At 38.0% G+C, this 22,554-nt stretch overlaps 2 protein-coding genes across 2 annotated transcripts in view; one reads left to right on the top strand and one right to left on the bottom strand.

The window, feature by feature from the left end:
• Positions 1-22,554, top strand: part of LOC135197678 (cleavage and polyadenylation specificity factor subunit 3-like) — a gene marked incomplete in the record, with an annotated part of 63,578 nt that overhangs the window by 38,091 nt on the left and 2,933 nt on the right.
• Positions 701-10,284, bottom strand: LOC135197677 (cleavage and polyadenylation specificity factor subunit 3-like; the record flags this gene model as incomplete). Its single annotated transcript, XM_064224697.1, is given in 10 exon segments — positions 701-900; positions 1,158-1,266; positions 1,416-1,568; positions 2,579-2,754; positions 5,099-5,228; positions 6,140-6,315; positions 7,062-7,302; positions 8,928-9,105; positions 9,698-9,924; positions 10,221-10,284. Coding segments are annotated over 9 exon segments (1,557 nt in total), but the record flags the coding sequence as incomplete, so codon positions are not given.

The raw sequence follows: 22,554 nt of genomic DNA, 5'->3' as shown, positions 1-22,554 counted from the left end.
GGAAGTTCACAAAAAAATTTGGAACATTTCAGATATAAACCAATAATCTGCAAAGGTAATTCTTCCATCAACCTCATTTGGGAGGCAGCCGCATGCAAAATATAGCAACAACTATAAGTATATGGGATGAGACAGCATTAAATTAGTTAAAAACAGGGGGATGACAAACTATGAATAAGGGATGAGACAGCATTAAATTACAGTTAAAACAAGGAGGATGAAGCCTATATGAATGAAGAACAAGGGCTCTACAAGGAGAAAATCAATACAGATAGAAGCTAACTTTGGCTATGAAACTGAGGATTTAAAATATGTATATACGTAAGTATAAATAAAAGAGTTATCTCTTCTTCTTAGAAACAAATGCTACCTTGCCAATGGTGCCAGATTTTTACAAGGGCCATGTTAAGTGGAATGGCAAATAGAAGGGTTTGTTCTAACTACAGTACCTAGCAATTATTACATATGCAAAAAATAAAAAATGCAAAAAAAAAAAAAAAAAAACTGTATATCAGAGACTGTTTGCCACTATGAAAAACATCTAATTAATAAACATTTTATAAAATGTGTAAATTCTCTGAAGTCGAAAATAATTCTCTCCCACATATGAAAATAATTGTCAATCACAAACACCTTGAAGCAATTCATATAGTATGGGTAGGTACTCTACAACACTGACAGGCTCAATTAAACATCTTACCTCTATCACCACCAAAGGTGGTTCCTGAATGATGGTCACAGAATCAAATACTCTTATGCTTTTGCTTTCTTCAGTATCTGTGACAAGCACCTCTACATTCCCATACATGGAAGCTAACAAGTAATGAAGGAGTTGCCAGGATCCAGAGTAGTGGATACTCGTTCTCTGATTAATTTGCGATACAGAGAGATCGCTGTACTCTGAAATATGAATGCAAAACAACTTGGAAAAAGCCAAAACAAATTCATATATGTATCTGACCATAATATATTTCTCTATAAATCCATAGTTAAAAGAAAAAGAATGACTTTATTGAAGTGAAGACTGAAACAAGATGCCTATGAAATTCTCAAGACACCTTTAGTAACTAGCCCAGTATATCAAAATGCATTAATAAAGTGCTACTTAACTGTATCTACATATACTATGAAGCATAAATATAAAAACTAAAACTTACTGCCCAATTCATGGGGAGAAATGATGTGGCAATTAAAGTTACGCTTCACAAGGACACCAGATACAACGCTAGTTTCTTTAGGCTTGTTGAGAGCCAGGTCTCCCATAACCTGAAAAGATCAACATTAATAAATGAATGCTGTATTTAAATAATGTATCTGACAGTTATTATTTCACGATAATTATCAAATGGCATCAACACAAAATCATGTCACAAATGAGTAATGTCAATGATATTACTGCAAACCGCCCAATTTACCTTGGCCATTTTTTCACCCCTAAAGTGGAAAGTTATTGTCTCAAGATTCTTAGGGTTGTAAACACTGACAGGGTCTTTAGTGATTCCTTCATACTCCCGCTCCACTGCAGACTTCAGACGAGACATTTCTGTCATCTCTCCATGGACCAAAACCTGAAAAAATAATATGTATCTATAGTTTTAAGGGTTCTCAGAATCAATGGACATATGAAAGCATGATGAAGAAAATAATTTCTCATTTAGTGGAGCAAGTTTACTTAGCAACACATCCAAACATTAATAATGTCATTCCAAGACCCTAAAGGCAATTGAACTGTGAGAATTTTACTGCACTCCTGAAAAATGTATAAATGTGCTACATTGCAACACCTGAAACGTTGGTGCAATCTCTCCACTACTTCCACATCCATACATATGACTAAAAGTATACTGTTCAATACAAAATGGTGATGAATAGATAAATGAGCCTGGGCCATTTTCAATAATAAACTGCATATAACTGGGCAACAGTCAATCTCTTCCTCTTTCTTGAGAAAGATGTAAAAATGTCAACTCTCTCTCCCTTTTACACAGAAATGCTTTTGATATATTAAAGAACAAACTGTCTTAAATTTTAAATTACAGAGCAAACTGTCTTAAAAGTATAATAACCATCCAACTGAAATCTTTTTGCATAATTTTGTTTCGATCTACATACAACAGTGTGTGTATAATGCATTCTTTGGTTACTAGTTAACAGTTCAATAGTAAAATGTTTGAAAACCATCGTAAGTATAGGCTTCAGTGAAAGGTCTTGTGAATACAAAATAAGGTTCACAGTATAAGGAGGCTTGCATATACAATACAGTGCAAATACATATGAGTTTTTTTTCAGACTTACACATCCAATATAATTGATGAAATTTGGTTTGCTGAAGTCCATTAACTTAAGGCAATTCTTTATACCAATTACTTTCATAGCATTTCAAATGATTCAGGCTTTACACCTAGTAATGATTTATAGTATGTACTGTGTACAGAAGGATGTGTGTATGTTACATACAACTAAGAAAATATCATATATGTATTAAGGCATTTTAAAAAAGGAAATCAAAATGACAAGGATTTTTAGAAAAGCAGGTGTCCTGAGCCAACAGTATACATGCATATATAAGTACACTCACCACATTTGGAGGACGAATGGTTCTAATAAAATGTGAAGTCTGCTCATAATCAGTGTGGGCTGAGAATGATATGTACTCCACTGAACACTTCATGGGTAACCGCTGACCAGACATTGTTGTCACTTCCTCGGGTTCCTTTAAAATTTCTTTTGCCAGTGTGCCTTCCACACAGTAACCTTGGGAGGATCAAATTTTATCTATTAAAACCTAAAGAAATTCAAGCAATGATGCACCTTGCATTTTAATCTATACTTTTATCTATTTAACTATAATTTACTCATTTATCTTTGTTTTTTCCCTAATAACTGATTCTTTGTTCTGTATTTCCCATTATTTTCGTTAACTTCTTTCAAATGAGCACCATATTTTTTCGAAGTTTGAATTTCAAGTCAATGGCCCCTTAAGCTTGTTCCATATATAGAGAGGTTTATCTTCTAATTAGTATTAATAATAATAATAATAATAATAATAATAATATCTGAAAACCAGTGAAGACGCTGGGGCTAAAGTGGCATGGAAGTAAGGACTGATATTAAAAGTTAGACGAAGACCCAGAAATATACAGACAGGAGAATGACAGACAGAACAGAGGACTAGCACAACAACCAATGCACGGACAATACATGAGACAGACTAAAGAACTAGCCAGCGATGGCACCATGGCAATGGCTACAGAGGGGAGAGCTAAAGAAGGAAACTGAAGGAATGATAACAGCGGCACAAGATCAGGCCCTAAGAACCAGATATGCTCAAAGAACGAGAGACGGAAATAACATCTCTCCCATATGTAGGAGGTGCAATACGAAAAATGAAACCATAAACCACATAGCAAGCGAATGTCCGGCACTTGCACAGAACCCATACAAAAAGAGGCATGATTCAGTGGCAAAAGCCCTCCACTGGAGCCTGTGCAAGAAACACCAGCTACCTTGCAGTAATAAGTGGTACGAGCACCAACCTAAGGGAGTGATAGAAAACGATCACGCAAAGATCCTCTGGGACTATGGTATCAGAACGGATAGGGTGATACGTGCAAATAGACCAAAAGTGACGTTGATTGACAAAGTCAAGAAGAAAGTATCACTCATTGATGTCGCAATACCATGGGACACCAGAGTTGAAGAGAAAGAGAGGGAAAAAATGGATAAGTATCAAGATCTGAAAATAGAAATAAGAAGGATATGGGATATGCCAGTGGAAATCGTACACATAATCAGGAGCACTAGGCACGATCCCAAGATCCCTTAAAAGGAATCTAGAAAAACTAGACGCTGAAGTAGCTCCAGGACTCATGCAGAAGAGTGTGATCCTAGAAACGGCGCACATAGTAAGAAAAGTGATGGACTCCTAAGGAGGCAGGATGCAACCCGGAACCCCACACTATAAATTCCACCCAGTCGAATTGGAGGACTGTGATAAGAGCACACAAAAAAAAAAAAAATAATAATAATAATAATAATAATAATAATAATGATAATAATAATAATAATAATGAGACCATAAACCACATAGCAAGCGAATGTCTGGCACTTGCACAGAACCAGTACAAAAAGAGGCATGATTCAGTAGCAAAAGCCCTCCACTGGAGCCTGTGCAAGAAACACCAGCTACCTTGCAGTAATAAGTGGTACGAATACCAACCTGAGGGAGTGATTGAAAACGATCAGGCAAAGATCCTCTGGGACTATGGTATCAGAACAGATAAGGTGATACGTGCAAACAGACCAGACGTGACGTTGATTGACAAAATCAAGAAGAAAGTATCACTCATTGATGTTGCAATACCATGGGACACCAGAGTTGAAGAGAAAGAAGGGAAAAAATGGATAAGTATCAAGACCTGAAAATAGAAATAAGAAGGATATGGGATATGCCAGTGGAAATTGTACCCATAATCATAGGAGCACTAGGCACGATTCCAAGATCCCTGAAAAGGAATCTAGAAAAACTAGAGGCTGAAGTAGCTCCAGGACTCATACAGAAGTGTGAGATCATAGAAACGGCGCACATAGTAAGAAAAGTGATTGACTCCTAAGGAGGCAGGATGCTACCCGGAACCCCACACTATAAATACCACCCAGTTGAATTAGAGGACTGTGATAGAGCAATAAAAAAATAAAAAAATAAAAAATAAATAATAATAATAATAATAATAATTAGTAATAATAATAATAATAAATATGACAAATTTTTAATCAATCTGTATTTTTCATAGCTAACAAACCGGAGGTCTAAACAACAGGATAATCTTCTTGTGCCAACTGGAAACCAGTTAAAAACAATCAAAGATTGTAAAGCAAAGAATCTGTGGCATCTGGCAACTCATACATATACGAGGTGGAAGCTTGTCACTGACCAGGCATAGAATCCTGTGACACATCAATCTTTCTTTGACTGCCTTGGAGAGTAGTCGCTAAGAAGCATCCCAAATTATTGACAAACAACACAATACTCTAACTTTCATTACAGACACATCAACTGAGAATAAAAAGAACTGATTACTCGAAAACTAATACTAACCTGCAATTATAACACCATTCTTTGGATCCGGACACCATATCTCAAAAAGTTCCCTAGATAGACCACTTTGCATCATACCAGGAGAGGCCATGATGACACAGGGACCAATATCCTCAAACTGGTCCATTCCCTAGGAATAAACAAAACATCAAAATATAAAAATAACTTGTACTGAAAGTTGGAACAGAATATAATATTCAGGCCAAAGGTCAAGAAGCACCGAGACCTTTGAAGTCATTTAATGCTGAGAGGAAAATTGAGAGTAAAATGGCTTTAAAGGAGTGAACTTTGCAGTTGCACTATGAAACAATTGTTAGGAGAGGGTGGAAAGTAAAAAAGAAAATACAAATGGAGGTAACAGTAAAAGGAATGAAAGGGGTTGCAGCTACGGGCCAAAGGGGCACTACAAAGAATGTCAAGTAATGCTGATAGTGCACCACATGAGGTGCATTGACAGCACTAACACTTTCCTATAGGGGTGTTCTGAAAGCTGGGTCTCTAATGTCTACTAATAAAAATTGTATTATCATATGCACATCCTCATCTCTGTTAGCCACGTCCAACTTTCTGCCCACCACTAAAGAAAAAAAGAGGGCAGAAAGTTGGACGTAACCAAAATGAGGATGTTTAGATGGATGAGTGGAGTAACCAAAAAGGACAAGATAAGAAATGAACATATTAGGGGTACAGCAAAGGTCACTGAAGCATCAAAGAAACTGCAAGAGGCAAGGTTAAGATGGTACAGCCACCTGATGAGAAGAGAAGAGCAACACATGGCAAGAGAAGTGATGGACGTGGAGGTAGATGGAACACGAAGGAGAGGAAGACCTAAGACCAGGTGGAGAGATTGCATTAGAGATGATATGAAGGAGAAGGGAGTACGGGAGGAAATGACACAGGACAGAGGTAGATGGAAGAGACTCATTAAAAACAGTGACCCCCAAATAGGGATAAAGCTGGGAGGAAGAAGATTATCATATGCACACTATCATATCAATATATAAACATGGGTCAACGACAAGCTGTAGTTAAACATTTTACCTTTAGATTTGATATATGCTTGAACTGGAATGGATTACTTATAGAGATCTGGCGCTGAATTCTTTCATTCATAGCATGAGTGTATGTTTGGTAGACACTCATACATTTCTTAGCCAAGGCAGATGCATAATATATTGGAATTTCATGTAACTCAGGGTGCAACTGCCAGTATTCATCTGCAATAAAAAAGAATATTTTAATTTCTGTAGAACATATATGTACCCAAATTGCTATAATTTTTAGATTAATGCCCTCTACATTCTTCATACTTATTTCAAGGTAAACAAAAGGTGGGAAATATGACAAAAAATGAAAGCAAGCAGTTCACAAGAGTATACTACTAGTCTTCGTGGTAAAAATCAAAACATCACTAGGTGTCCAGCAGAAATATCTTCTGGCTGACCTAACAACAAACACCAATGCATCACTTCCAGGGCAGATTACTTAATGACAGTTATTCCTGTTTGGCTAATATCCATAAGCTGTATAGTATAAGATTTTAAGGAATGTTCCCATTTACTTACCCAAGCTCTTTGGATCCTTGTTCTAAAAGTACACGCCCCTTGACACTAAATTAATGAAGATAAACTGACTCTGGATAAAGAGTGACAAGCTGTTTTTGCACATAAAAGCAGGGCACACTCAAATTAACATGGCGGCAGTGGATGGAAGATTGTGGGAACTAATGGAGAGATATGGCATCAATAGGCAAGATAAAAAGACTGACATCTCAAAGACTGAAACGATTTGGAGATGTGAGATGTGATGAGCAGGAGTGACAAACAGTTGGTCAGCAAAGCAGTAGATACAGAAGTAATAGGATGGCATCTTGTGGTAAGTTGCAGAGAATCAGGCAGTTCAGGCAGAAAGAGCACAGAAGAACTCATTTCATATCTAACATGTGAAAGGAAACAATACTTGCCTAAAATTAAAAGCAGCTCCTGTGCACGACCCAACGCAAACACTGGTATCAGGCACCGACCCCCTCTGCTGACAATTGTGTGCACTGTTGTTGTAAAACGGGATTCTCTGCTTTCTCTTGGTTCATGGATGCTGACTCCATAGGTAGATTCAATCATCAAAACATCTGGTCGAATCTGAGGAATCTCTGCCATCATCAAATGACGATCTTCTTGCCTTGAAAAATCTCCAGTATACAGCAGCTGTTGAACAGAAATGAACATGTACACATGGTGCAAACTGTCATTATGAATGAAAGGACCTAAGCAGAACATGTTGCAGATGCACTGTAAATAACCTGGTGATTATTTTCACTCTAAATCATTAGTACTCATAATTACATAAATCAAATGCATAGTCATCTAGTATGCTGCATACTGTACAATATTTTTGCAATCAATTTTTATTTCTACAAACAATTAATCATGAAGAGGCCTATTCCATGCAAATGGATCCCTCATCAAATCAAATTGATAAATCTTGAAAGAAAAAAAAAAAAAAAAAAAAAAAAAAAAAAAAAAAAAAAAAAAAAAAAAAAAAAAAAAAAAAAAAAGACTTCCTGTGCATTTTCAGACAACACTCCAGCATTGCAGATGGCATTACCGTCATTCTTCAGTGTGACTATGCTCTGCAGTAGTGATCTATGTCAAATTACTCTACAAGGATTCTAAAATTTTAAATGTTTTGTTTGATGTGCCATTCATTTTCACATATTCATTTAATGCACTTTGAACCCTAATGCATTTCAATGTTCTTTCTACAGAGATGTGAATATTATTGATGCTATTAACGTTTTTGCCTTCTGAGCCAGTGTGAGTGTTTGCTTGTTTTGTTCTCAAGTGGTAATTTTTCATAATTTATTCCTCCCAAGGATCACTTGCCCCATTCCTTCCTAACTTCATACAGTTTAACAGGCAAATTTCTTCAGCAATTCCGTTTGCTATTGAATTTCAATAATCTGATGTGCTACAATACTGGACATTTGTAGTTTTGCCAGTTTTTGTGTATGTTTAGGAAATTTAACGACTTAATGTGATTTTTTAGTTTAAGTGTAATTAAACCTTCAATATACAATTTAAGTGATTTTCTTTTGCTTGAACAATATATTTGTGTTCCAGGTTTTACAGAAGCAGGTTACCTGAAGTTTTTAATTTTTGTTCTCGGTTATTGTCATTATTAATTCAAGAAAATTCCTTTAATGCAGCGTGAACCATCCACCTTACTTTTTCTTGTATCTGAGGGACTACACAACATACTACTGTGGGGTCACAGGAAAAAGGTTTCAGTTCCTTTATGTGTAACTAAATGATCACTGGAATGTGATGTGTCCTTCAAGACTTCATCAAGGTATGTGAAGTGGTCCGCTGATCAATGGTTTCTCTGTACAGAGTAGGGCTTATAAGCATTCAGTAACCCAGTACAAGAGAACTTCTCACTTTTCCATTTGTCATGTACTAATGTCAGTTCATCCAATGAAATGGTCTGACATATCATGGGAAGGAAAAAGCAGTTGGGCAGAAATGTAGCTGATAAGAAAGTTGCATGTCAAAATTCATAAAATAATAAAGGGCATAGACTGAAACCTGGACCAGATGGGAACTCAAGCAAGAAGTGAATATGTAAGAGAAGTGGAGGGTGAGCACTCATCTGGGATAAAAATGATAATGATGACTTCAGTACTGCAAAACTACTTTCTCAATAAACTGTGCATACTAGATCAGACTGTTATGCTGTAATTGTTTTCTAAACTCATAGCTGGACAATATAACAATACAATAGTCTTGTTAATCCTCTATATTATAAACATAAAACACGATATTATAAATACCTTCACACCCGCAATCTGAATCATGAACATTGCAGCACCGAGGACATGGCCTGCATGGTAACACCAAAACTTGATACCATTGACCTCCTTTTCTTCGTGGAAGTTGATGACATTTATTTTGTTTAATGAAGAATCGAGGTCACTTTCCGAGTAGAGCATGTGTTCAGTCGCAATATTGCTGCAAAGAAAGAGACTCGGTTACTACTACTCTTACATGCTAAATATAACCAGCAACTTGACACTGGAATTTCACACTTTAGCAGTTCCTAAAACTATACAAATCTTTGCTTATGAAAAATGTTTACACTGAATCAACGGAACGCATTAATAAAATTCTCCATTGTGAGGATGGGTAAGGATTTCAAGTACATAAGACAGCATAACTAAACACTTTTTTTTTTTTTCCAAACAGGAAGCTAAAATGTACTGCAATACCCCACTTATTAACCTGAGTCCTTTTACTGCTCCCACAGTTCGTAGCAAACCTGATAATAGTCAAAAAAAATTATATATTACTGTAATGATAATTTACAGTTTTCACAGATATACAAATCTTAAACCTTTTATATGGATATACATTCAGCAAGATTGGTTTGCTCTTCATTTTGAACAAACCAAAAAGACCTTCACCTTCGCAGCACTCTTCCAAATACAAAAGGCTCACATTGAAAATTAGAAAATAAACGGAGCCAAAAGGTAATACAATACTTAGGTATATAACTAAAAACAACAGATATGATATTACCATGAACAAAATCCTTCAAACTAACCTGACTTTGATGTAGTCTGACAAAAGCCACTTATAAATTGCCTTTGTAGGATGAGTCATATAACAACGACCTCGAAAACGAGTTCTCATGAGGAACCAAGGCAGTCCACCCGCATGATCCAAGTGAAAATGGGAGACAAGAATCAGATCAATCTGTTCTGGGTCTATGTGATCTACAAAGGGCAAAGCACTCATCCCAGTCAGCGCAGGGTGAATACCAAAGTCGAGCTGAAAGTACAGGAAATATTGTAAAATACATCCAAGCATTTCATCATCATACTGTGTCTCACATGGATAAAATAATTATATCTGGTGATCTGAATATTTTAAAGATGAATAATATACACTCTAAGTCTACTGATTCTATGTTCTGCATATTTTAAAAATTAACAGCATGCACTCTAAGTCTTCTGGTTCTATCAAACAGCAAATACTAAATTAATTGCACAGTATTTTGAAATTATGTACTACTTCAACAATAACATTACAAACAATATTAAATGAATTGTGAAAAGGATACTTACAAGAACTTTTTTGCCCTTGAATTCTAAAAAGTGACATGATCGACCCACTTCCTGTCCAGACCCTCTGTAGGAAACAAAAGCAGCAGCATTTTATGATCTCGAGTTATGGACAATATTTATGTTTCAGACATCTAAGACTTCTGAAATGGAATTTTTCTTAACTGAAAATTTAATTAGCTTCTTTTATTGTACTGGGCTTTGAGCTTTAAATTTCACTTCAGATTTGAATATAAAATTCCAGACTACAATAAAAATCAAAATTGCCTTTAGTGAAGAGACCAAATGACAGTTTTACCAGGAAAACTACTTTCACAATTTGTACCTTTGTGATAATTTTTGTGCTGGAAAGCTTGTGCATTTTTAAATTTCAGAAATGACATACTAGTGAAGTACTTTAAGTCCAAAATAATGTATATTTTTTCATATATAAAAGCCTGAGGTCTTTCATAAGGTTACATCTTTGGCAAAAGCTAGTCCAATTGTTGAAGATTAGTAACAAGGGAGTTTCTGATCAGATAATTGGGAGTTTCTGATCTGATAATTAAAGTACAATTCCTCCAGTATAATATGAATGATGATTAGGGCAGCCAAAAACATGGCAAAGCCTACATGCCAAACCCAAAGGTGCACTAGTTGAAGGACCCCAGGTGCCTAGGAGTACTAGTCTACATTGCTGCCCCATGGCCATTCAACTCAGCAGCTTGTTCATCACCTGGAGATGTCTTGGAGTAGCAGAAACAGAGGAGGGAACTCAAGTGTGGATGATAAGGGTCTGTTAAATTCCAATCACACCAACCAAAGCTCCAGTCAGAGGGAGTTCAGATTCGTCATCAGGTCCAAGAATACCCTTCTCAGACCCAGCAAGGTGAGAATGGGCAGAAACTGTTCCAATAGCAGAAGGAGGGTACAGGAATACCTAACATATACTACTGTATATACAATGAGTCTGTGGAAATTTTTTCATCCCATATGTACTATGTACGTATTATTACTACGTATTCAGTTAGTCGGTGTCTCTTCATCTTACGTACGTGTTGTCAGTTTGAAATTTCTATTTTATGTTGAGATGTTTTGTAAATGGGTCTTGACAAGTAAAATAAAAATAAAAAAATTATAATGTATTGCAGCTTCAATTATACTTTGAGTTAAAAAACAAAGCTAGTCATACTGGATATTCTAATGATAAGTGGAAACACAGCAGTGGATCCATCGTCATCGCGTGGATCAGCCTTATTCACTCGATATTCAATTAGTGAAACAAGAATACAATTACATCTTTCAGCATGCCATTCAAAAGATTGAAGTTTTGTCAACATAATATGATATATGAAAGCGCCATATGAACTAAAATATGCATGTGAGGTCTTCATAAAATATGCTTTAAAGGCAGTTTTTAAATCCAATATGGCATCCACCGACTGAGGTGCCGTTCGTAACCGCCAAAGATCCAACATCTTTCCCAACACTCATTTGAACAATGTTAGCGTATGCATATGTAATGTTTATTGATCTTACTCAAGACTGCAGTTGTAATCAGCAAAATAAAACCACATTTGGTTGCCTTATTAGTGAAAGTATGAAACTTCTTATTCCCAGGGTCATGGTTTAAACTGAAATTCATTTTTACCTTGTAATCGGTGGTTTTATCCTTACTGCCATCACAACTGAAAGTCCACAGTGCTTATTTGATTGTAATTATACATGTTTTGGTCTTAATTCACTCACTGCGGTACCTGGTTCCTAAGCGCTCACTCCACAAACACAGTTGCGGGCAGCACACGAATACACAGTTTATGAGGTGCAAAGCTTTATTCCCTTAATTGTTAACTTTACTCATTATTTAGTTTAACTTTACTTTGTTACTTCAAAATGTTTACTTAATTCATGCCTATTATCCCTTTTTTGCAACCAAGACGATGGCAAAATGTCATTGTTGCCAATTTAATGGAGCTTCACACATATGCCAATGCATTTACAAACTGTTTCCATGAATACTAGTTGTCATAGTAATGCAATAATGATAAAATTGCTCTAATATGTATAGTATATACTAAAAATAGATAATCTAACTTCACTTATTTCCCTGGTTTTGTGTAAGTCTTTACCCAGTTTGGAGGGTAAACACATACCTATTGGCAACAGTGATAAATAATAGAGTGCGAACAACGCCGTAGGTACTGTTCACAGCATAACTGTTGATATTTGAGTCAGGAATCTATTTACTTTTTCAACAACGAATATTTTCAAATTAATAATCATGAATATGTAAAAAATTTAAGCAATTCATGACCTTATACTGCCGTTTAACTATTTATTTAAATAATAATCTAGTGCACGCTTCTTCTTCTTCTACCAAAAAATCTTAGTTTCCTTGGATCTGCCCAGTTGGTGTCATTGTTGACGATTGTTGTGAATAAAGTGCCCCAGCGTCTACAGGTACAAGTGGTGTGCGGATTTAGCACATGGAATGGAAAGTTTATTGACACAAAGTGACTCCGCAAATATGGAGATGGTGTCAATCTTCTAAATTGTTAGTGTTATAAGTAAAAATTTCGAAAGCGTGGAGGAGGTATGTTTGCACTGCGCATGGCTAAACTTTCATTAACCTCTGTTTAATCTTAAAATATGACCTTAATTTCTGACTTTGGAGAAAATACTTACTTCAAAAGGACAGTAGAGGTCTTAAGCTGTTGCTCTCACCACCGATGACTCGTGACTGGTGCCAATCTCCGGTGTCAGGACGTGTTAAAGTACTTTCTTGAAGGGTGAATCCACACGCGGGGAAAACTGTATCAGCTAGTCCAGTCGGTTGTTTCCCCTATTAAAGCCCATTTCAGATGAAAAAACCAAACCTTTCCTAGAATGCCACGTCCTGACCTAACCAGACCTGAAGTTCATGACCTGACTAGCCTGTGGGCGCCGTGTCCTGACCTAACCCGAGGGGGAGGAGGAGGGGGAAAGTCCCCTCCAGCCAATAACTCTGAACATCAGAAGCAAGGACTCAGCCTCTACTCAGAAGCAGTGTTAGAGCCTGCTCCTGTCTTGGGTAGAATGCTGAGTAAGGGATCATCAATTAGGATTGAGGTCTAGTTGGGTAGGGGGTGGAGCCCCCCAACCCCAGTCAAGTTAGGGCACGGCATCTGACATAAGGAAGTTAGGACAAAGTACTATGAGATTCAGGGTCTCTGTAACACGGTTTTTTGGACTTTGCTCCTTGTCAAAGCATTGGATGTAGCTGAAAGTTGACATATGTATATTTTACATCCACACACAAATTTTGTCAGTATTATCAATAACCTAAACCCGATAATTTTAATTTTTATAGAGTAAGAATGATCTAGCCGACGCCATGTGATTACGAGCCAAGAGTCGAAAAACATTCATTACGTAAGCAAGGTAAACACCTTTTGACGTAATGTTGCCCCGCCTACCCACTGGACAGAAACTCCATCGGCTCTGAAACCCAAAGACTTTATGAATGGCGGAACGATACATAGATGTGGGTGGGGTATCAGTGTTAGCGTAGTAATACTACTGTAGCAGTAGTGCCGCAACAGTATAGCAGTAATATACATGAATTAAACGTTTAGGCCAACTGCTGGGATCCTTGAGGATCATTTAGCACTTCTTACAACTACTCGAGAAATTACTTTTTATAGCCAGAAGTTAAATTTTTTAATCCAACAATGCCCATGGTAGCCTTCAGTGTTATCCTGAATTATCACGAGGCGAAAGTGGGTGGAGCCTCATGAAGACATCATTCTGATGATAATTATTGGTGAAGGTTTGAAGCCAATATACGGTACCGGCTATTTTTTTCAAACATCAAGATGGCATCAATCTTCTAAATATTTTGGGTTGTAAGTAAAAATTTTGAAAGCGTTTTGGTAAAGTTTGCACTGCGTTAGCCACCCTTTTCATAATCCTCTGTTTAAATCTTAAAATATGGCCTTAATTTCCAACTTTGGAGAAAATAGGTAGGGTAAAACACCACGGCAAGCCAACCCTCATCACAGTGGACGGGTCTTATTCACTCGATATTTTATTGGTGAAACAAGAATACAATTGCAACTCTAAGCATACCATTTAAAAGACTGAAGTTTCGTCAACATAATGTGATATATGAAAGCCCCATACGAACTAAAATAAGCATGTGAGCTCTTCGTAAAATATGTTTTCAAGGCAGTTTTGAAATCCAATATGGCGGCTACGTTTTGCATGGAAGGTTCTCATCAGTGACGGCCACCATCTTTCCCCAGCCTTCCCAGCACTCATTTGAACACTGTTAGCGTATATATGTAACGTTTATTGATCTTACTCAAGATTGCAGTTGTAATCAGCACAATAAAACAACATTTTGTTGCCTATATTAGTGAAAGTATGAAACTTGTTATTCCCGGGGATATGGTTTGAACTGAATTCATTCTTACCTTGTAATCGGTGGTTTTTATCCTTACTGCCATCGCAACTGAAACTCCACAGTGCTTATTTGATTGTTATTATACACATTTTGGTCTCAGTTCACTCCACATTGCACTTTAAACCCGTTGCTGTTCCTGGTTTCTAAGCGCGCGCGCCACAAACACAGTTACGAACAGCAGACGACGACAGACGACGAAACTGCAAAGTTTTATTCCCTAAATTGTTTACTTTACTCGTTATTTAGTTTAAATTGACTTTGTTATTTAAAAATTTTGATTTAATTCATGTATATTATCCCTTTTTTGCAACCAAATTACCCCGAAAAATTAAAGATATTTCTAAAGTAGTAGATACAATCAAATGTTTCTAACGTTTTCGTACATCTGGCTGCCGAAAACCATAGAGGAACGATTACGGATATGTGCATAGAGGAACGACTACGGATAACTGAATTATATACATTTTTTTTTTTTTTTTTGCTTTTTTTGTTTTTGCTAGCACTTTTCATTGATTTCAGTCTATATTAGTATTTTGAATTTCTTTAATCATCGTATGCCAGAAATAAATGTAACCTTTAATGTTTGCATGATAAGAATGGCAAAATCATCGTTGCCACATTAGTGGAGGCTTCACACATACGCCGTTTCATTATTATAAACTGTTTCCATGAATTCTAGTTGTCATAGTAATGCAATAATGATAAAATTGCTTTAATATTTATGTATATATACTTCCAATACATAGCCTAATTTCACCAATTTCAACGTTTTGTGTATAGTCTTATACCCAGTTTGGAGGGTCAACACAAACCGTATGGCAACAGAGAGAGAGAGAGAGAGAGAGAGAGAGAGAGAGAGAGAGAGAGAGAGAGAAGAGAGAAAGGGAAGGCACAGGAACAGAGAAGGAAAGGGGTGGCGATGGAAGGGGGGGGGGGGGGTTAGGTGGAGCTTTTTACACGTGTTCATATCCATTTCTGCATAATGGAGTTTTTGTCTCTTGGTACAAGGACAAGTGTCGTTATTCTTTACGATTAGTGATTCACGATACCCTTATAAATTACAGCACTGGGTGTAATGCACTATAGCAAAATCTCGTTCTGTTACGAGTGTTCGTTACAGAAATAGGTATTGCCCAAAAATGTGCTTGCACTGTCTCTGAAACCCATAGTAGACATGCTGCTTAGTTGTCAATCAAGTTTTTATAACCAAGTATTTTTTACAAGCTAGCTATTGAATAAATTTGTATTTTTCTCAGTCAAAACATATGCCCCTCAATGCTAACTTTCCTCTTTTAACGACTTTCTGGTCATTGCAAATTCGGCCCCATAATTTCTTATGGTGCGAAAACAGAATGAGGCCCAGGGACCGAAAACGATTGCGTCACACTACGGTGGTAATCCGGCAGTAAAACATCTTCATATATCCAAAAAGTAAATAATAAAGATATATATGCGCATTACGATTATAACAATTACATGAATAGCTGATAACAATCTGCATGAATAACTGGTAAACTGTTCTGCAAGACAGTTGAGTACAGTGGGGCCTTGCTTAGCCACGGATCAGCAATCACGGATTCAGTTAATCACAGGTTTTTCCTTGGACCACTTCTCAGTCTATATCACTGGTATGAATCACAGCATCGCGGGCTTGTCGGTGGTAGGCTAAGCCTCGTCCGGTTCCGATAACCAACAAATGAATGAACAGATTCACATTATGATATTAACTGACAATAAAGGTAATAAAACCATTCTCACCTTATATATTATTGGCATATCTTCATAATATATAGCCTATTCATGGAAAAATTCCACGTCATTGACATCAACTTGTAGTTGAGCGGCCAGCAGAAATGTAAACATTGAGTTACACTTCACAGCACCTTTGTCATTCTTAACCTTTTAGAAATGTTAATAGTAGTAGTGTAATTACAGTAGTAATAACATTTAGGAAAACATAAATTTTCAATTCGAACTTCATTATTGTTTTGGTATAACGTAATCAACTTCTCTGAACACTGCAGTCATACAAAAGATAATTGTCATACATTATTGTATGTTGTTTGCAATCGGCGATGAAGCGTAAACGTAATAAAACCATTTTTACCTTATATATTATTGTCATATATTCATAATAAAATGCAAATCTTATATATTATTGGCATATCTTCATAATAAAAAGCCTCTTCAAGGAATAATTCCTTTGGGAATCCATTTTTCAAAAGACAAAAATACACTTTACATGTTTACAGTATACAATGAACAATGATTACTTTATTTTGATGTGATTACATTAATATTACAGTATGGTACTCTAAGCAGTACAGTAACTATTTTTTATCATAAATGTATATTCATTCACGAAAAAAATACATATGACCACAGTGACGTCACCGTTTTACAAAGTACCGATGTATTTTTACGTAAGTATCCTCTAAACTCTGTCATAAATCACTTTACTTACTTTTTTTGTAAAGCCCAAATGCTACGTGTATTCCGGAAAATTAACGAAATCACGAATTTTATCATAGAGCAAGATTCGCTAATTACTGTTTTCCTCTTCTTTTCATGACTAAATGCATTTTTAGAAAAAAACTCATTCACAAATTTTCAAACACTATGAATGTAAATAGCAAAATCTCTCTCTCTCTCTCTCTCTCTCTCTCTCATCACTTACAGAAAAAAACTATAATAGTACTGATCTATTATTATCGTAATAAAAGAACAAGATGGTCCCTGAAAGAATAAAAATATGAGTTGCCATATTTTTATTCTTTGTGATTTACGAAACTGTGCTTCAGTACAACTTTTATAGTTGACTCAATGATTATCACATATTATAACAGTATACAAGAGAATATCTTATCACTATCCATGTTTCATTTATCATCATCATAAAATATTTAAAATACAAATTTCATTGTTATTCTCGAGCTAAGATAGTCAACAGTACTCTAGTCCCAAGCTGCTCTCTCAAGCTATTCTCGTCCTAAGCAGCTATCTCAAGCTATTCAAGTTACTCTTATCACAAGCTGCTCTCTCTCTCTCTCTCTCTCTCTCTCTCTCAATGAAATATGAATTACTGTATCATAATATCATAAACTATTATGTACAAAGTTAATAATAATAATTCCATTAATAGATTCGTTTCTTTTAGCAACTAAATTGTTTTCCAAAATAATTCTTTCGGTAATAAACGTCCATCAGCTGATTCTAAACGTAAACAAAAGACAAAACTAGATTTTTATTGCTGTATTTTGCTGTTTATACATTAATATTATAGTTGGGTTCTGTAATCATTACAGTAAATCATGTTTTTTTTATCATAAATATGATATTGTTAAACTACAATAAAGTTTTGTACATACTTACCTGGCAGATATATACTTAGCTATAGTCTCCGACGTTCCCGACAGAATTTCAAATCTCGCGGCACACGCAACAGGTAGGTCAGGTGGTCTACCTTACCCGCCGCTGGGTGGCGGATGTACGAACCACTCCCGTTTGCTTGTCAGATTTTTCTCTTCCACCTGTCTCCTGAGGGGAGGCTGGGTGGGCCATTAATCGTATATATCTGCCAGGTAAGTATGTACAAAACTTTATTGTAGTTTAACAATATCATTTTTGTATATGAACTTCCCTGACAGATATATACTTAGCTGATTGGCACCCTTGGTGGAGGGTAAGAGACAGCTAAATAATACAGGTAAGACGGGAAACAACTAATGTTGTAGGATATAAAAATGACAATTTGTCGAAAATTGCATTTTTCCTAACTATACAAACCTGAGGTCCTTTAACAATAGGAAGTAGCTAGCGGCAGCTGGAACGGTCGTAAGCTTCGAACAAGGGGAGAACGGTAGTTAACTGCTTGTCCGACAGTCGCGCGCCGCGCGACTGGGAGGTAAACAAATCACTTTTGCTTTTGGCCCATGCAAAATACGCAGAGTGAGGGGTGGCATGATGAGGGACTATATGTAAAGGACCTTCAGGTTTTGTATAGTTAGGAAAAATGCAATTTTCGACAAATTGTCATTTGTTCCGATACGTAATACAAACCATCGGTCCTTTAACAATAGGAAGACTCACTTCTTGGTGGGAGGAATCTGAGTCTTTTGATAAACAGACTGGTGTTCGTCCATCCCTGGAATGCCTCCCTGGTCGTAAGAGCGAGGGAGGGATCCAAGCCTCTGTCCGATTGATCGGGGTGTGCACCCGCAGGAATCAATGGTCAGACCTCTGGGCCGAGTACTAAGAGAGAGGCAAGCGTATCTCTTCGTACAGCAAGCAAGAACTTGTTCCTGTTTGCAAGAGGCAACATAAAGTATGGGTTGTCTCAAGCTGGCATCCACTTCCTCCCCCTTGTTGGAGGAAGTGGTGGATATACACTCCTATCCCTAGTGAAAGGGATAGGATGGGGCTCTGTTGAGTAGCTCACCTGCATCTTGTCCTAATCCAGCAGGGTGACGACCGTGTCCCTCTAACCACAGGTAGAGGGGAAGAAAAAGATGGGAAGAGGAGCCAGTCACACTCTCATTCACTCATCCATTCTTACGGTCACACCAGGACTCGATGCTGTTCAGCCTGCGAGGGTCTGGGTTCGCTACACAACGTGTTGAGCAGCCACCACGGGTCCCCAAGGAAAAAAGATCCAAGGACCTGTGGGCAATATCCCGAAGGTAGAAGGAAGGGCATGTGGTCTGGTTGGACCAGACCCCTGCCTTCAGTACCTGCGCCAAGGAGAAGTTCTTGCGGACAAGGCAGCATCTCCTTCGCATCGAAGGCGGTGAAGTCCATTAGGGAGGGGATTGTGAACGACTCGAACCAATCGTCAGGGACCGAAGGGTTCTGAGTCTTCGCTACGAAGTTCGGTGTACGAAATCGAGCGTCACGGATCCCCACTCCCCTGGTATGCTTGACTTCGCAGGAGAAGTCATGCAGTTCCTCAGAGGAAAAGAAGGAAATAGTCGCATGACCTATTCCTCTTCTCTACTTTCGGTGATGTCCAGTACCCATACTGGTCTGTCCGTTTGCCACGAAGTCTCTCGCATCCTCCTATCCCCATGCAGCGAAGTTCTCGGTAGTGGATAGGACACCGACACTCCATGGTGGGTGTCAATGGTATGGGTACTGTGACAAGCTATTATTAAAACGAAGTAATGATTGCTCTGTAACTAACCGAACTAAGTCAACAGCGTAGTTCGTAACTGACTCGGCCGCTCTGACAGCTGCCGACTGACTGCGTTCGGTAGGAGGCAAGTTGTCAAAGCATCCGAGTAAGTCACGTGACCACTTCGCCTTTAAAGGGTTATGCCGAGAGACCAAACAAATAATAATGTATTTTGTTTGTCACCAATGCCAGACAGCGAGGTGATGATTCTCTTAAGGCATGTGCCCAACAGGCGAAAGTCAATTGCCTTCTAGAGACCGAGGTCCCTGAAGGCAAAACATCTCATGGTTGTTGAATCTCAGCTAAGGAGAAACAACACTATGTACCGTTGAAGACGAAGGTAGATATTGAATGCAACCTACGTCTTCACAGACGAATCGAGAGAAGGATTCTCAAGATTCATAACCTGTGCTTACAAATGACTGAAAACGCTAACCGCTATTTCATTGCTGTCCGGTGAGAAGTCGTAGTTGCAATGAAAGCGGGGCGTTCTTCAGTAATGAAAACACAGGGGAAAGCCGCCTGAAGAACTGCTTCTCATGGGCTGAACATTTGGAAGTAGAGCTGTCAGGTCGGAGAGTAGGCGATGTCTTCTGACACATCTCGTAATTCGGTTGAACAATGAACAATTGTATACCTACGAATACGAGATATTTTGAAGACAAACTCAGATGTCTGCAAAATCATTCGCATTATCGCAGTGCGATGCAGCGGGAGACTTGTACAGACTTCTGTTACCGTGCGGTAAACAGAAAGATGAAAGAGTCCAAGAGATATCTCTATTGAAAATTCTCGCAATGTCGAAGGCGATGGAATCTAGCGTCACAGCAGTAGATGGTCCTCATTATTGCGAGAATCCCCATTAATCAGAGACCTAAGTCCATGATTGTTGGGCAGAGATACGGTTCGGTAGTCAATCAAACCAGGGGAGAGAGAGACATAACTGACAGTGCATCTCGGAGGCCCAGCCTGATACTGAGCTGCTGTCAGGCAGTTCAATACGCAGTAGTGAGCCTGAGCTCTCGCCGACTCGTCATCCTGAGTTGCCATGTAATCCATTATTCCATGAAGGAATGCGTTCGGCTAGAACTACCGAGCATAAAAGATATGCTCGAGCAATTATATTTAGGCGAAACGAATTTCGGTAAATATGATATTGTTATGTTACAATAAAGTTTCATACATACTTACCTGGCAGATATATACATAGCTAAGACTCCGTCGTCCCCGACAGAAATTCAAATTTCGCGCCACTCGCTACAGGTAGGTCAGGTGATCTACCGGCCTGCCCTGGGTGGCAGGACTAGGAACCATCCCCGTTTTCTATCATATTTTCTCTCTTCCACCTGTCTCCTGCGGGGAGGCTGGGTGGGCCTTTAATTGTATATATCTGCCAGGTAAGTATGTATGAAACTTTATTGTAACATAAACAATATCATTTTCATACAATCAACTTACCTGTCAGATATATACATAGCTGATTGGCACCCTTCGGTGGAGGGTAAGAGAGCTTGCTTATATGGAATGGAGACAGGTAAACAACATATGTTGTAGGTATAAATAAAACCTTGGTTCCTACCTGATAGGTGGTAGACTTCGTGGGTGTTTGCCCAGTAGTCTGCATCACCTCAAGAAACTTTAGCGAGATATATGATCTATGGCCAAGAGTTCTTGTGGGTCTGCCGATGGGGTCTTACCCACTTACTCGGCAGAGCCTAAAAGGACTTTGTCAATGGGTGCTGATCCACTTATATGACAATACACCTTATGAAGGAGCACACAACCAATCCCGACCACCTGATCCTAACCATATGTTAGAACTACAGATTGTTAAGAGTTATCCCCGAACTCGGCACAACAATCGTAACTCAAAATCACTACGCACACATACATAATTTTCAAAAAATTATACTCAACTAATTGGATATGACAAGAATTTTACTGAACAATAGACGGCCGCCCGTGCTAGCCTAAGTCCTCTATTGTTAGAAGAGACTCGACCATATCCAAAAAGAAGAAAAGTATAAACATTTAAGGATTGGTGTCTGCTCCCGTACCCAGAATCGTATCCGCTGATACGAAAGGACCTAGAGAAAAAAACACTTCTCATATGTCACACGCACGTCTTTCAAGTAATGAGATGCAAATACTGAGTTGCATCTCCAAAATGTCGTATCTATTATGTTTTTTAACGACATTCTTATGAAACAAGAGAGACGTCGCTATAGCTCTAACTTCATGAGCTTCTATTCTCAAACAGGTTGTAAACTGTTCGTCAGGACAGGCCTTATGAGTGTCTGTAATGACGTTTCTTACAACGAATGCCAGGAGCATTCTTGGACATCAGTCTTGTGGGGTCTTTTACCGCGCACCAAAGACCTTGTCTAGAGCCTCCCATTCGATGCTTTCTCTGAAGGTAGAACTTCAGAGCTCTAACAGGGCAGAGAGACCTCTCTGTTTCTCTGCCTACGAGACTTGACATGCCTTTGACTTCGAATGACTTAGGCCAGGGATTCGTAGAATTCTCGTTTTCCGCTAAAACAGGGTCTGAAACGAGCAATCGCTGAGTCTCCCTTGAATGCTACTTCATCCTGCAGAGCATGCAATTCCCTAATTCTCTTTGCCGTAGCTAAAGATAATAGGAATAGGCATTTTCGGGTGGTAATGTCTCTAAACGATGCCCGATGAGGAGGTTCGAATCTTCCGATGACAGATACTTTAGAACTACGTCTAGGTTCCAGTTC

Source organism: Macrobrachium nipponense, chromosome 21 (assembly GCF_015104395.2).
Source record: "Macrobrachium nipponense isolate FS-2020 chromosome 21, ASM1510439v2, whole genome shotgun sequence".
Taxonomy (NCBI): Eukaryota; Metazoa; Arthropoda; class Malacostraca; order Decapoda; family Palaemonidae; genus Macrobrachium; species Macrobrachium nipponense.
Note: the sequence above shows the minus strand (reverse complement) of the source record. Positions and strands in the feature narration are given on the sequence as shown.